General features: G+C 44.7%; 1 protein-coding gene across 3 annotated transcripts in view; it reads left to right on the forward strand.

The window, feature by feature from the left end:
- The window catches only part of LOC117512002 (partitioning defective 3 homolog), a 1,323,734-nt gene that overhangs the window by 467,291 nt on the left and 840,770 nt on the right, over positions 1 to 15,673 (forward strand). For all 3 annotated transcript variants that reach the window (XM_034171933.1, XM_034171942.1, XM_034171950.1), the window contains exon 5: positions 15,378 to 15,515. In XM_034171933.1, coding sequence (XP_034027824.1) covers positions 15,378 to 15,515 — 138 coding nt within the window. The remainder of the gene's footprint in view (positions 1 to 15,377; positions 15,516 to 15,673) is intronic.

Genomic DNA, 15,673 nt, shown 5'->3' on the forward strand with positions numbered 1-15,673 from the left:
AATCTTACCCAACTCACTGCTGGTTTAAATGTAGTTCTTCATCACTACATTGGTACCAGCTGGAAGTCCTCAGATCTGCACGTGAACATCACAGGTGTCGTGGATTGTCCTGCTAGAGAGCCGCACGAGAATGCAACAGGTGCAGCCAATCATCGTAACAGAGGAGAGAGACTCTTCTGCAGCACATTTTCCTCAGAGAACAGCCCCAAATCACCTGGGAAGGAAAATAAACACAAAACAACCCAACCTTGTCCAGCCAAACCCCCCCCAACACACAACAGTTTTAGTCTGTGGTGCAGTTGAAGGTGCTATATTATTTTTTCTTTTTGAATTTTTATGCTTAAATAGATTTTTGCTGGTTATTGGTGGTCTGGGAGCAGGTACCGTCTCTACGGGGATGGGGTAATGAGGGGATGGCAGGGGGAGAGAAGCTGCAGAGAGGTGTGTAAGACTACAACTCTGCTTCCTGGTCCCAACCCTGGATAGTCACGGTTTGGAGTATTTAAGAAAATTGGACAGATTTCTAGAAATGAGAGCTGCTCCATCCAAAGTGGGATGGATGCCGTCTCTCCTAACAATAACTATAATAGCTATTTATTACTATTTTTTCTGTATATAGCACCTTTTTGGTCAGATATTGCAACACTTTTGAATTATTTTTCATTGCTATGCCAACAACGCTCATTTGTATGTGGCAATAACTGCAAATAATCTGATACAGACTGACTTTGGAGGACTGGCTGGCTTCAGTGAAAAAAATAGATGTCAAGCAACTTCTTACTTTTAAATCTGACAAGACCCAGTTAGTTGATGGTCATTGGTCCTGCGAGACAGAGGCATCAGTTTTGCCAGTGAACAGTAACCTTTGACTCGTGTGTTATTCACCACAGTGATGAAGTGAAAAATCTTTGGGTGACTTTTGATGCCACACTGACCTTCAACCTATACTCGTACATGAGAGAAATGACGAAGATTGCTTTTTATCACCTCTGTAATATTGTGAAGATATTGTGAAGATTCAACCTATTCTGTCTGTGGTTGATGGAGAGACATTGATTCATGCATTTGTCTCTTCAAGACTGAATTATTGTAATGTCTTATTTTCTGGTTTACTACAGTCCAGTATCAGAGGTCTCCAACTGGTTCAAAGTGCTGCTGCTAGAGTTTTGATTTGAAGAAGAAAGTTTGACCATATTAACCTATCCTACCCCATATTACTATCTGGGAAGATATTTGGATGACAGCTGTTGATGGACTATAGCCATACTTTTTTCTATTCTTATTTTGCATGTTTGAAAATTCATTGTTGTACTTTGTTATTGTTGTATTGCCGAAGCATTTGTCTGGTCTGTTTGAGGTTTTCCTTACGCCGGTTTCACATCGGGGCCAACATAGAATTGCATATTGTGGCATACCATCTATGCATGCAGCTCTACAGCAAGTTTAAGCAGCTCTACGCCGAGTTTTTGCTCCCTAAGCAGCAGTATGCTGAGGTCTACGTGAGGAGGATGCAAAAAATTAAACCTGTTCAATTTTTTCTGCGTAGAGCGCTGGATGCAGAAAACACACACTTTTTAAGTAGGTCTGCGCAACACAGCATTAAAGATAAAGATAAACTTTATTGATCTCACAGAGGAGAAATTCACATGTTACGTCAGCGCTTAAAAAACACACAAGGTGGGTGCAAGTAGAGGAAAATGTTCATCAAACAGCGTGTGCAAGGATAAGCAATAATAATAACACTTGTAACAGTACGAGACATAAGAAATGAGGTAGAAATAGAATATGTATGTATGTATACATGTATGTATACATCCATATATACATATATGTATGTATATATGGAGTTTAGGTGTGGTAAGGTGACATTAGTGCAGGGATTTGTAAACGAGTTATTGCACGTGATTTGTGGACATATTATTGCATGTGGTTATTTCACAGTGTTATTGTACACCCAGTGATCTCGGGAGAGTCACTGAAGATGTGTCCCGGTTGCACCACTAGGTGTATTGCAGGTCTAATCAAACATGGTAATGCCATTGACTTCCAGGAAAGACTGGATGACAACCTTGAAAGTGTGGTGACAGCTGGAGAGACAGAGGACAGCTTGGAGAGACTGCAACTGGGGCAGGGAGGGGTAGCATCCCGAGCTGCAGCTCCCGCAAGGGAGCACCTGAATAACGCTACGATGAACCCTATAGAGTCATTCCCCCAGGGGTGCCCGAGAGGGGGGAAGAATGAGCACACCAAACGGACAGATTTTCTCGTAACGACCCTTGGACAATGGACTATGAGCGCAGTTTGCAAATGTGGCAAGGTCTGCAAAAATCTTACAGGTCTAAAGATACATCAGACCAAGATGCGCTGCCTAAGGAACCCTGTGGTTCAACGCACAGTGCTAGTACCTAGTACGGCATCTGGTGAGACGGAGGAGGATCCAGGCCCGGAGACACCCCACAGTGCCCATAGCCTCCGCGCACTACCGGCGTCACCCCAAAGCAGACCATCAGAACAGCGTCGGATTTTGTGGCCCTCTGCCAACAAGGAGCCAGACTGGCAGCGGTTTGATGTATATGTTGATTCAGCCCTTGAAGCAACAGCAAAGGGTGATGTGGAGCAGAGGCTCAGGACAATGAGCACACTCATAATATGCATCGCATCAGACAGGTTTGGTATTTAGGAACAACGTGCCACCAGACCACAACAGCACCAATTCCAAACCGGCATGAGAAGAAGATCTCTCAACTCAGAAAGGAGCTGAGGATATTAAGGAGTCAGTTCAAGAAGGCTAATGACGATGAGGAGGAAGCCTTGGCAGAACTGAGGGGTGTGGTGAGCGAGAAGCTACTCACCCTGCGTTGGGCCGAGGGGCACAGGAGCCGGGGCAAGGAGAGGGCTCGCAAGTGCAGTGCCTTCATTGTAAACCCATTTGGTTTTGCAAAGAAGCTGCTGGGTGAGAAACGCAGCGGCCAGCTCTCGTGTCCGAAGGAAGACATCAACCACCACATAAGTAATACTTATAGCGACAGCATGAGAGACCAAGACCTCGGCCAATGTGAAGCCCTTGTATGCCCTCCTGAACCCAGCACCCTGTTTGACATCAGCGTACCCACTCTGAAGGAAGTCAAAGAGGTCATCAAAGCTTCCAGAGCGGCATCAGCTCCGGGCCCAAGTGGGGTCCCGTACAAGGTCTTCAAACAGTGCCCCCACCTGCTGGAGTGCCTGTGGAAGATCTTCAGAGTGATCTGGCAAATGAGTAAGGTACCCCAGCAGTGGAAGTATGCAGAGGGAGTATGGGTCCCCAAGGAGGAGAATGCAAAGGACATCGAGCAGTTCAGATCAATCTCCCTTCTCAGCACAGAGTGCAAGTCCTTCTTTAAGATCGTTTTCAACCGCCTCATGAGATTTCTGCTGAAGAACTCCTACATCGATACCTCTGTGCAGAAAGGAGGAGTCCCATGAGTCCCAGGGTGTATCGAGCACACTGGTGTAGTGACTCAGCTGATCCCTGAAGCGAGAGAGAGCAGGGGTGATCTGGCAGTACTTTGGCTGGACCTTGCCAATGCTTACGGGTCAATTCCACATAAGTTGGTGGAATTATCCCTGAGTAAATACCATGTCCCAGAGAAGGTGCGCCATCTCATCCTCGACTATTATGACCATTTCAGTCTGAGGGTGTCCTCTGGGGCTTCAACATCAGATTGGCATCGTCTGGAAAAAAGGCATCATTACCGGCTGCACGATCTCTGTGTCCCTGTTCGCCCTTGCCATGATTATGCTGGTGAAGTCAGCAGAAGTGGAGTGCCGAGGTCCATTGTCTAGATCTGGTACCCGTCATCCACCAATAAGAGCATTCATGGATGATCTCACGGTAACCACATCATCAGTGCCTGGATGCAGATGGCTCCTGCAAGGTCTGGATTGACTCATAACTTGGGCAAGAATGAGTTTTAAGCCTGGGAAATCCAGGTCCTTGGTCTTGAGGAAAGGGAAGGTGACAGACCACTTCCGATTCAGTCTGGGAAACACCACTATTCCGTCTGTGTCTGAAAAACCAGTGAAGAGCCTCGTAAAGCTCTTCACTGGCGATCTGAAGGACACCGCTGCACGCCAAGCAGCCGGCGACAACCTCAACCAGTGGCTCTTAGCTCTGAATAAGTCTGGGCTTCCCGGGAAGTTCAAGGCCTGGATCTATCAGCATAACATCCTGCCTCGTCTCCTTTGGCCACTGCTGATGTATGAATTCCCAGTTACGACCATGGAGGGCTTTGAGAGGAAGATCAGCCAGCACCTGCGCAGGTGGCTCGGCCTGCCACGGAGTCTGAGCAGTATTGCGCTGTTTGGGCATGGGATTAAGCTCCAGCTTCCTTTCAGCAGTGTCACAGAGGAGTTCAAGGTAGCCCGGGCCAGAGAAGTCCTGCTCTACAGAGACTCCGCTGATGGGAAGGTATCCTCAGCAGGTGTGGAGGTTCGCACAGGAAGGAAGTGGCGTGCCCGGGACGCAGTGGAGAGAGCAGAGTCAAGGCTGTGGCACAGTACCTTGGTGGGTACAGTGGCCACAGGTCGGGCAGGGCTGGGTAGCATCCCGAAGCCTTGCTTCAGCAGAGCTAAAGGGAAGGAAAGGCGGAAGCTCATACAGGAGGAGGTTCGGGCAGACGTGGAAGAGGCTCGCTTCAGCAGAGTGGTGGGCATGAGCAAGCAGGGGGCTTGGACCAAGTGGGAGCATGTCACAAGCCAGAAAATCATATGGACTGAGCTGTGGAAGGCGGAGCCACATCATTTCAAGTTCCTTGTCCAATCGGTATATGATGTCCTCCCAAGCCCTGCTAACCTGTTCACCTGGGGCCTGACGGACTCACCTGTGTGCCAGCTCTGCCAGAAGAAGGGATCCTTAGAACACATCCTCATCTGTTGCTCAAAGGCCCTGGGAGATGGGAGGTATCGCTGGCGCCATGACCAGGTCCTGCGGGCAATAGCAGACACCATCTGTACTGGCATCAACATCAGCAAGGGACAACAACCAACCAAGAGCGCAGTTGCTTTTGTCCGAGCAGGGGAGAAACCTCAGCCCTCCAAGAAGACTCAAGGGGGCCTGCTTACAACAGCAAGAGACTGGCAGCTCTTGGTTGATCTGGGGAGACAGTTGTGATTCCCGGACAACATCGCAGCCATGACACTCCGTCCAGACATGGTATTGATGTCAACGTCCAGCCGGCAGGTGGTGCTTCTTGAGCTAACAGTTCCCTGGGAGGATAGAATGGAGGAAGCCCAGGAGAGGAAGAGAGCAAAATATGCAGAGCTTGTGGCTGAGTGCCAGAGGAACGGTTGGAATGCCCGCTGCGAGCCAATTGAGGTGGGCTGCAGGGGCTTTGCAGGCAGGTCCCTACACCTCGTCCTTGGACTTCTTGGGATTTGTGGACTGCATAGGCGAAGAGCCACCAAGAACATCTTGGAAGCAGCTGAGAAGGCTTCACGGTGGCTCTGGTTGAGGAGGGGGGAGGCATGGCGTAGTGCGCTACCTGAACACAAGTCGGGGGACTGATCACCCCCGGCTGGGTCGCCCGAGTGAGGGTGTATGACTAAGACCCGAAACATCCAGTGATCTCGGGATAGTCACTGAAGATGTGTCCAGGTTGCACCACTAGGTGTATTGCAGGTCGTACAGTCTGACTGCAGCAGGGAGGAATGACCTGCGGTATCGTTCCTTCTTGCACTGAGGGTGCCTCAGCCTGTCACTGAATGAGCTGGTCAGCTCCACTACAGTCCAGTGCAGAGGGTGAGAGGAGTTGTTCATGATGGATTTGGGCTCTGTGCTGCCCGGGGCCCAACAGATGACAGCATAGAGGAGAGCAGAGGCTACAACAGAGTCATAGAAGGTCTTAAGCAGAGGCCTGCTCACTCCAAAGGATCTCTGGCCTTTTTTGTACAGGGCGTCGGTGTTGTGAGTCCAGTCCACTTTGCTGTTGAGGTGAACAGCCAGGTATTTAAAACTGTCTACAGTCTTTATGTCCTCCCCCTGAACTGAACCCCTGGATGGTTCAGTTTTTAAAAACCTGAATAAGACCCCCGGGTTACTCCTTTTCTAACCCGAATATCAGGTCATATAAATGCGCATCGGGATATCCCCATAGAAAGGAACATTAATTTGTGTTCTGCGCATGTCCTATCAGCAAGGAATCTTGGTCTTTTGAGTACGGCAACTACTTGTATGCGGCGCGCGCAACCCACCAGACACCACAGAAGCAGAGATAAACAGCACATTGTGTTCTGCGTCCTTATCAGGCGAGCCCGTCGCGGCACCGGCACCGGCATCACCGCGATTGCTCTGTCTCCAATGCGCTTACTGAGTCTGCGGGCCACTCACACCGCCCCCCTCTCTGCTGTGCGGAGCTTCGCCAAATCTGGCAACAGGTCCAGAGACTATGTTCGCTGTTTTGATGCGGAGGCAGCCAGCAGGAGAGAAAAGTGAGAAAATGTTAATGCCTTTTTGAGAAGAGTGTGTCGTGAGGGGTTTTACACAAAGCATGATTACACGAAGCAGGATTTGCACGAATGCCAGACCAAATAAAGCACCGGTGGAAGACGTGCGTCGCTGTTTAGATGGAGATATTCCAAATGATACCAATGACCATGTATACAGGAGTAACTCTGTCTGCTTAAGCGTGTAAACGGGTTATTCCTAATGATTCAGAAACCGGAATATTGACAACCCGAATATTAACGGCATATAAACATAGTCATTATTTTCTTTCACACATGGAGTAAAGGGGCTTTACCTGTCCATTTCAGTCCAATGCACCATCACAGTCTGAGGAACACTGTATCCACATATGTCTGATTTTGAAAAACTAAACCTGAAAATACTTTTAATTCCTTTTTGTAGCTGGAACCGTAGCATTTTAAAACAAGTTCCACTGTGTTTTTTCTGCTCGAGGTGCATTTTATCAGAGGATGCCAGTGTTGCGCATCCTCTATATATATATATATATATATGTGTGTGTGTGTGTGTGTAAATTGATCTTTGGATGTGTGACTTGATCTGTGGGAATTCAAATAAGAATCGATTTAAAATTGGTGAATCGATCTTTTCAACCCAGCACTATTTTCAAATATATCAATTCGGTGCAAAAGAAAACTTGGAGTCCGATGTGTTGCCTGTGGGGATCCATGGGTTCCAGATTGGGTAGTGTTCATAAAATAGGTAGCTGACATTTTTTCAGGGGGTAATAAATTATGTAAGTTTCTATAACGATTTTAACTGAAATTGCCTGAAATTAAAGACATTTTTGTGAATAATTGTATTTATTGTTTGGCACATTTAGTTGATGTCATGTTTTACAACTGGCGAGGTTGAGATATTATCTTTGTTCAAAGCTTGTGTGGTTACCAGGGACTGATTAATGGTGATACCAATATCCATTGTTCACTGTTGTTACCGAGTATCCCTAATTTCTCCAAAAATATTAGTCCTATCAGCTTTCCGTTTTCACAGCGTTCATCCTTGATCCAATATACATAAGTATACCAAATGTCAAATGTCAGCTCTCCCCAGATTCTCTGTGATCAAAGTTACACACACACACATGTAGGCACGCACACACATACACAGAGGCCACACACATACACAGAGGCCAAGTGGCCTCTGTGTATGTGTAAAAACTAACATTTTGAATTATTATTAAAAATTTCCCGATGTTGGACAAGTGAAGAAGTATCTTATTGTAAAATATAAAGATACAGGCTAAAGATTCAGTATAAAACAGTGCTGTTCTCTTTTAATGATGGACTGATTACTGATTACTGATTACTATGAAAGCAATCAGTTAAAAAATAAAGTTAATATTTCAATGTTATTTAAAAATTGAGACTTAGAAATAATAGTAAGTTCCTTTGGGTGCTTCTTTGTTTTTACTCTGGGTCGCCACAGAAGATCCAAAGTGAATCTGCATGTTGATTTGACAGGTTTTATGCCAGATGCCCGTCGTGACGCAGCTCCATATTACATGGAGAAATATGGCAGGGGTGAGTTGTGAACCAGGAATGTAACTAAAATAAATAAATAAATAACAATTAGGGTATGGATTTGGTTGTTAAAAATAATAGCAATAGAACAATTTACAATGAAATCAGTGAGCTGAAGTAATAAACATTCCAGCATAACCTAACACAGCCTGTTAGAAAAGACTAGGGTAATGTTAACCTATAAAACAGGCCGTTCAGTGGTGCAGTAACATCACATTTTATTTTCAGATTCATGCACCTTTGACAAATTTGCAGATGCTCTATTGGTCAAACTGAGTCTGTGTATTATGTCCAGATGTGGAGAACGTTGGAGTGTGATGGTTCAGTGAGGCAGTTCGCTTCGACTGTCACCTCAGTTCACCGGGGCCCACTGACAGTGGGTCGCTGTAGAAAGAGCCTCCTCCCAGAATGCTGCACTTCGTCATACACTCCACTAGTTTTTGTGCTCATCTTCAGGTAGTCACTCACCGGCAGAGCTAGGGATAAGGCCTTTTTCTGCAACAAATTCTTGATTCTCTGCATTCAGATGCTTGAACAGCCAAATAGTGACATAGAAAACTCTTCCTCCTTTGTGCGTTTCGGGAATAACATTTCCACTTGTCACGTGAGATGTGAAAGGCTCTTTGCTATTGTATTGTTCCAGAGACGGATACATTATTGTTCAGACGCATTATTACATGATCCGAAAATTATTGCATTATTTGACTTCCCATGTGTTAAGGCCTTGTCACACCTTGACAGTTTAGCCTGCGTACGCTGACATATTAAACATATGCAGAATACGCTGGTGTACATCTAAGTTATGGGCTAGTTTTCTAAAAGTTAAGAGCACGTTGAAGCATGCTGGTATATGTCATAGTATGGCAAGGTCCTCCATAAATTTTGTACATGCACAGTATTTTCGATGGATGCCAGTGTATGGCTTATGTCCCACATACGCAGGCCATAACTTGTAGGTACGTTATGCAATTGTCACACGTGACTTGTGACTCCTGAGTCGAAATATGTCAAGATAATGTCTAGCGTACTCGAAACGTATGAGCAACTTGCTTTGAACCTACAGTATGTGTACGAGGTCTGTTAGAAAAGTATCCGGCCTTATTATTTTTTTAAAAAACAATATGGATTTGAATCACGTGTGATTGCATCAGCCAAGCTTGAACCCTCGTGTGCATGCATGAGTTTTTTCGTGCCTGTCGGTTGCGTCATTCGCCTGTGAGCAGGCTTTGAGTGAGGTGTGGTCCACCCCTCTCGTCTGTTTTTATTGCGAATAAATGTCTGAACGATTTGGAGCTTTGCTGCATCAATTTTTTTCCAGAAACTGTGAGAGACCTCCAAGTGGACACCATTCGAAAAATTAATATGGCTTTCAGGGATGATTTCATGGGGATTAAACAGATTAAGGGGTGTTACTGCCGCTTTAAGGACGGCCCACAACTGCTGAGAGCGCGCTCCCAGCCCCCATCGACAGGCTGACACCCCGCTGGAACAACCAGATCATTTCCAACGTGAAATCTTTGTTGATCCGGGACCTCGTCTGACTTTCACAAAAAGGCAGAAGATGTGGACATCAGCACTTTTTCCGGCACATTCCACCATTACAGGAGTTTTTTTCATGGAAAGAAAAGCGGAGGGACGCGCCACGGAGCCGTTCATTACGCGGGACAAAACCACCTCTGTGTTGGTCTCTAAGGACAGCTTTCAGGTGGATTTCAGACGGATTCCGGTTGCTTTCCAGTCATGTGAATATCCGATTGTGATTGTGCATGAGCTGGACATGCCAGAACATGTCCTGTGAGGCTTCATCACGGCATTGCTTTGCGCCGAGCGGCTGCACCGCAACGCGCGGAACTCCTCCGCACGTCTGTCTTAATGTGCCGGAAAAGTGCTGATGTCCACGTCTTTTCACAATTCCTGTGCTAGTCAGATGACATACCGGATCAAGACAGCGTCCAGTTTAAAAATGAATGGCACATTTCACTGTTACAGGAGTTTTTGTCATGGAAAGAGAAGCTGCTCCACTGCGCGTCGCGGTGCAGCCGCTCGGCGCAAAGCAACGCCGTGATGAAGCCTCACGGGACATGTTCTGGCATGTCCAGCTCATGCACAATCACAATCGGATATTCACACGACTGGAAAGCAACCGGAATCCGTCTGAAATCCACCTGAAAGCTGTCCTGAGAGACCAACACCGAGGTGATTTTGTCCCGCGTAATGAACGGAGCCGTGGCGCGTCCCTCTGCTTTTCTTTCCATGAAAAAAACTCCTGTAACGGTGGAATGTGCCGGAAAAAGTGCTGATGTCCACATCTTCTGCCTTTTTGTGAAAGTTAGACGAGGTCCCGGATCAACAAAGCTTTCACGTTGGAAATGATCTGGTTGTTCCAGCGGGGTGTCAGCCTGTCGATGGGGACTGGGAGCGCGCCGCGCTCTCAGCAGTTGTGGGCCGTCCTTCAAGCAGTAGTAACACCCCGTAATCTGCGGGTCATAGAGCTTCCTCTTATCGTGGAATGATCTTCCTACGTCAATAAAACAGTCAGATTCTGTGGAGACTTTCAAGTCCAGACTTAAGGTGCACATATTTTCCCTTTCGTATGACTAGCATACTGGCATAGTACAGTTCTACGCTTTTTACTCTTTGAATTTATTTTATTAGTAAACGGAGTGTGCCGCGGCCTCAACTTTACCTAAGTTCTGGGTCTTTTGGTGAAGCTTAGGGCTAGTGGCCGGCAGTCACCATAGTATTTGCTGTTTTTCTTGTTGTTTAATGCTGACAAATTATACAGTATTTCTTGTCTTTCTGATGCCTGATTCTGTTTTTTTCTCTCTGTCTAAGGTGCAGCTCCATCCAGAGATGGGTGTGGTATTTTTTGCTGGAGACCCTCCTGTCTTGTGCACCAACAGCATTTCCTGTATATTTGTTTTGTGACTTTTTCTGTAATCTATGTCTGTAGCATGACCCAAGCAGAGGGTCACCCCTCTGAGTCTGGTCTGCTTGAGGTTTCTTCCTCCGAGGGAGTTTTTCTTTACCACTGTTGCTCTGGGGGTTAGTAAGGTTAGACCTTACTTGTGTGACGTGCCTTGAGACAACTCTGTTGTGATTTGGCGCTATATAAAAGAAAATAAATTGAAAAAAAATTGAAATTAATCTGTTTAATCCCCATAAAATCGTCCCTGAAAGCCATATTAATTTTTCGAACGGTGTCCACCTGGAGGTCTCTCACAGTTTCTGGAAAAAAACTGATGCATCAAAGCTCCAAATCGTTCAGACATTTATTTGCAATAAAAAATAGACGAGAGGGGTGGACCACACCTCACTCAAAGCCTGCTCACAGGCGAATGACGCAACCGACAGGCATGAAAAAACTCACGCATGCGAACAAGGGTTCAAGCTTGTCTGACGCAATCACACGTGATTCAAATCCATATGGTTTTTTAAAAAAATAATAAGGTCGGATACTTTTCTAACAGACCTCGTAAGTCATATCGAACATATCTTCTCCGGATATTGATGTATTTGACCTGTTCCGGGCGACCATACTTACTGAATCTGTCAGCTACCATATAATGGCGTATTGTGTGTTTTCACATCTTGAATTAGGAACGGGTACCAAAATAGCTAACCTGTACCGTACCATTTTTTGGCACCCTTTGGCTGGGGTCCCAAAATTATGGATCGATTCCAAAAGGGAGGCGTGAACCCACTGCTGTGCATTGATTGGCTCACCAGCTAAAGCTAAAACTGCAATCCTCATGTGGACAGTTCAGACTGTTTCAAATATTAAAACCATTCACACACTGAGTAAATTTAAAGTCTTAATCGTACCTGTTGCGTCAGTTCAGTCGGATTCATTGTCACAGCCTGATGAAAACTTTTGGTTAATGATGTCTGAAAATACTTAAATTTCTTGTCGTGGCTGAAGAAACAGCATTTTTAAAGAAGTCCATCTGTGTTTGTTTGCTCTAGGTCCGTTTCCCAACCTGAAACAAAGAATGCCATGCTTTGTGCCACAACATGAAAATTAACTTATTTTAAAAGTCACAGTGCCTCATTCATTGGAATAGTATAGTAATAGAATAGTATTGTTAAGTTCTCATGGCTGTTGTATAACATTTGCATTTTGTGGAGTTACACTTTCAGCAGCAGTTTCATCATGTCTGTTCTGAAGCAATACTCATGGTTCTTAGATTCTGGTATATCAGAGTTGCATGTCTGGTTACTTTGTTATGCATCTTGTGTCTCTGGCTCCTTTGATTATAACAGGTTGAGTGTCACTTGTCTTTTGTGTTTGGTAGAGTTTGTTCTTGCATATGGTGTTTGGGTCCCGATTTATGCCTTTTGTTTTTTGATCTATGTTTAAGCATTGTCGTTTCTTTCTAGTGTCTTTGGTTATTCAGTGTTAAATGTTTTTTCTCTTAAATGCTTAGTTGGTTATGGGTTATGCTCTTATGTTATTTAGTCTTGAGGACCTCCTGGTTCACTGCCCTCATGTGTTCATTTTAAGTCCTTCACATGTCTTGATTGCCTTTGATTATTTACACCTGCTTTTCTTGAGTCTGCTTATTTAAACCACGCCTTGTTTGTTTTTTCCTTGTGGGACCATTGTCTACTGTTTGAGGGTTAGAGAGTGTTGTCATTTGTTTCCAGTCTGGTTTGTGAGTACTGTGTTCTGTTTGTTTGTTTTGTTGAGAATTGCTTTTTTTAGTATGTGGCATCTTGTGCCCCTCACCAAGTGGTTAGCATGGTTTTATTAGTTTCACTTTGAGCTGTAATATATCATCTATATTTTTGACAAACATCCTGCTGAGTCAGTCTGCTTGTTTCTGGGGTCCTAAATCTGTTTAGCTCTTGGTCACCACCCCCTGACATTACTAAATTATAAATAACTTTTTAATGATATGAGATAGAAACTTACTCTTTTTTTGCTGAAAAGTTAACTCTGCAAACTTTCAAGCCAGCCATCGGCCATCTTTGTACTCCTCATAGAAGCTGTGTGATGACGTGCGCAATGTGAGTGTCCAAACGGAATTGGTTCACCGTCACATGGTTTTCCAAAATCCAATCGTAGGGCAGATTTACCACACGTGAAAAGCCAAAGATCATTTTCAGGAGTGATATGTTACTAGTCAGCCCATTTGAATAGCCCCCTGGGTGCTATTGGGCTCCAATGCGCCCTGCGCCATTACGCACAGCGATCAGTGAAAGCAGACGGAGAGCCTCTGATGGCAATCTCACATGCTCAAACAAAGAGTGTGTAACTATCAGGATTGCTCCACTAGTTTGCATGTGAATGTTGCTGGATAACTCTGTTGTTTTCTCGGTGTAAAGCACTGTTTACCATATCAATGGAGCGAGGGGGAGGGCCGCTCCTCAGACTGTAAGCAGCCAAAGTGGGCCAAAGTGTGAATGAAAGCTGCTTTAGGAGCAGCACAGAACACTCCAAAACACAGTAGAAGTAGAAGTTTGTGATGTGACCTTTGTGTAATAGCAGACACAAATTGATTTGAGATGAAGATAAACAAAACGTATTGACCATTTTGTATATATTGTTCAAAATGTGCATTTGTGTTTATTTTTTGAACCTTTTTGTTGTACAGTCTTTCACACAAGACCGCAAATTACCTTTATAAAGTGTCAAAACAGTTGTTTATTATAGTTTGCTGTGTGTTTTGAATAAATGTGTGTAGAAAATTATTTCCGCTTTACTTTTTCCTTTCCTGTTTCTGATTGTAAACCTTTATTACACTTATAAAACACAACAAAAGCATATATTTTATGAAAGCACAGGTTGTCCTGAAAAAAAGAGACATAAAACTTGATTGTGGGATGCAGGGAGAGCTGTTAACAGCAATAATAAAACATTTATGCCAGGCGAGTGAACTGTCCAAAAAATGCCCTCAGACCCCAGAGGGTTAAATTTTGTTTGGCCTCCGTGAGGAGGGGTGAAGCCACACAATAGTGTTCACACTCTCAATGTACGTGCATGTCAACATCTGCATGCTCTACCTACCAAACAAAAGGGTACTGCTGGCATTGAAAACGGAAGCCAAGCCAGACTTAACCATTTCGATCTGTACCATACTGTGCCATACCAACCTGGACCTGGACCGCTCAATGGAAACAATCATGGTGTGACTGCTGCGTAACTTATTCAACATTGCCAGTGTATTTGCTAAAAGTTTTCACAAGTTGGCATATGCTGGCTAAATTGTCAACATTAGTCTGAGTTTAACAAAGCTGTCTGCAGTGCTTCCTCTGGCCCTTTCATGCCACATTCAACCTCATGAAAACACACACAGTCTATTACAGCATGCATTGAATGCAGACTGTACTTTCTTTGTCAAGAATTTCTTTTTTTTGGGGGGGGGGGGGGGGGGTCCCTGGCTGCTGCTTCATGACTGATGAGATGATGAGAACATAAACAGCCCAAGATGGCACTGCTTCCAAAGCGCCGCCACTGGCTGTTGTCTAAAAGGCACCGGAGCTTCACCTATTGGTATTACAATCTCTGCTCCCACCCAGTCTGCAACAAACCATGGGGGAAAAAAACTGTACCTTCTCTCTCTCTCTCTCTCTGTCTCTATCTCTCTGTCTCTATCTCTCTGTCTCTCTGTGTGTGTGTGTGTGTGTGTGTGTGTGCGCGCACGTGCAAAGGTTCACGTCATACAAATCCAAAGTTTTGTTATTTTCTTTCTTGCAGTTGAGCTTCTGTTTCAGACCTCATTAAAACTAAAATCTCTCATTCTTTTTGTCTGTCTTTGAGAATCAAAGTTTCCACTGTGATTTTTTTTAAAATTATTAATCTACATTCATTTTTATTTAAATAGCTTTAGCCACCGTGACCTTCTGTCTGTGCAATTTCAAAGCTAAGGGTAACATGTCTGAAATGTAATCCAGTGTGTGTCTGTGTGTTTTTGTGTTCATGGACATTATAGTAAGTCTGGTCATGTCCAGTAGTGTTTCACATTACCTTGGGAGCTTTTTTTGATAGAGTAGCCCAACTGTGGACTCTCATAATTAGAGGTTTCTTATTAGCAATTCAGTTTAGCTGCTGGGAAGGTTTAGCATCTGGAAAACAGTCAGACCTGAATGAATCACATAATATAGGTGTGTGGCAAAGGTCCAAGAACTTCTAACTTGCCACCTGACAATACTTGTCTTTGCTCAAGCACAAAGCCACATTGCTCTGTGTTTATTGGAGAATATTAATGACATTGGATTCATCAATTCTTAAAAATATTGGTGAAGGCCTTCAGGCGAATCAGCCTCTTATTCCAACAGTGACATCAAACTTTGTGTGGATGTAAGTCCTGTAATGAATATTGATCTCGACTTCACTTCCTATTCTTCTGCAGGGAAAAGGAGTCCATGCTTACCGAAGTCTTCCTCGTGACACAAGTGGCTGGACCACTCAGTTCCAGAGAGAGATGACACGATCTTCCCTGAGCGCCAATCATCCAATGGTGGACCGTTGGCTGGACCGTCAGGAGCAGGTAGTGTTGTGCACATCAGCTATAATAACACACTATGTATGTGGTATTTACTCTCTGTAGCTGTGCCCACTTGAAACGTTTCTGTGAAGTCATCTGTGTTTAAAACACAATACTGGCCATCCCATAGGCTTTTCTTTGTTTTTGGAAAATAGTGCTAA

This window comes from Thalassophryne amazonica, chromosome 1 (genome assembly GCF_902500255.1).
Source record: "Thalassophryne amazonica chromosome 1, fThaAma1.1, whole genome shotgun sequence".
Lineage (NCBI taxonomy): Eukaryota > Metazoa > Chordata > Actinopteri > Batrachoidiformes > Batrachoididae > Thalassophryne > Thalassophryne amazonica.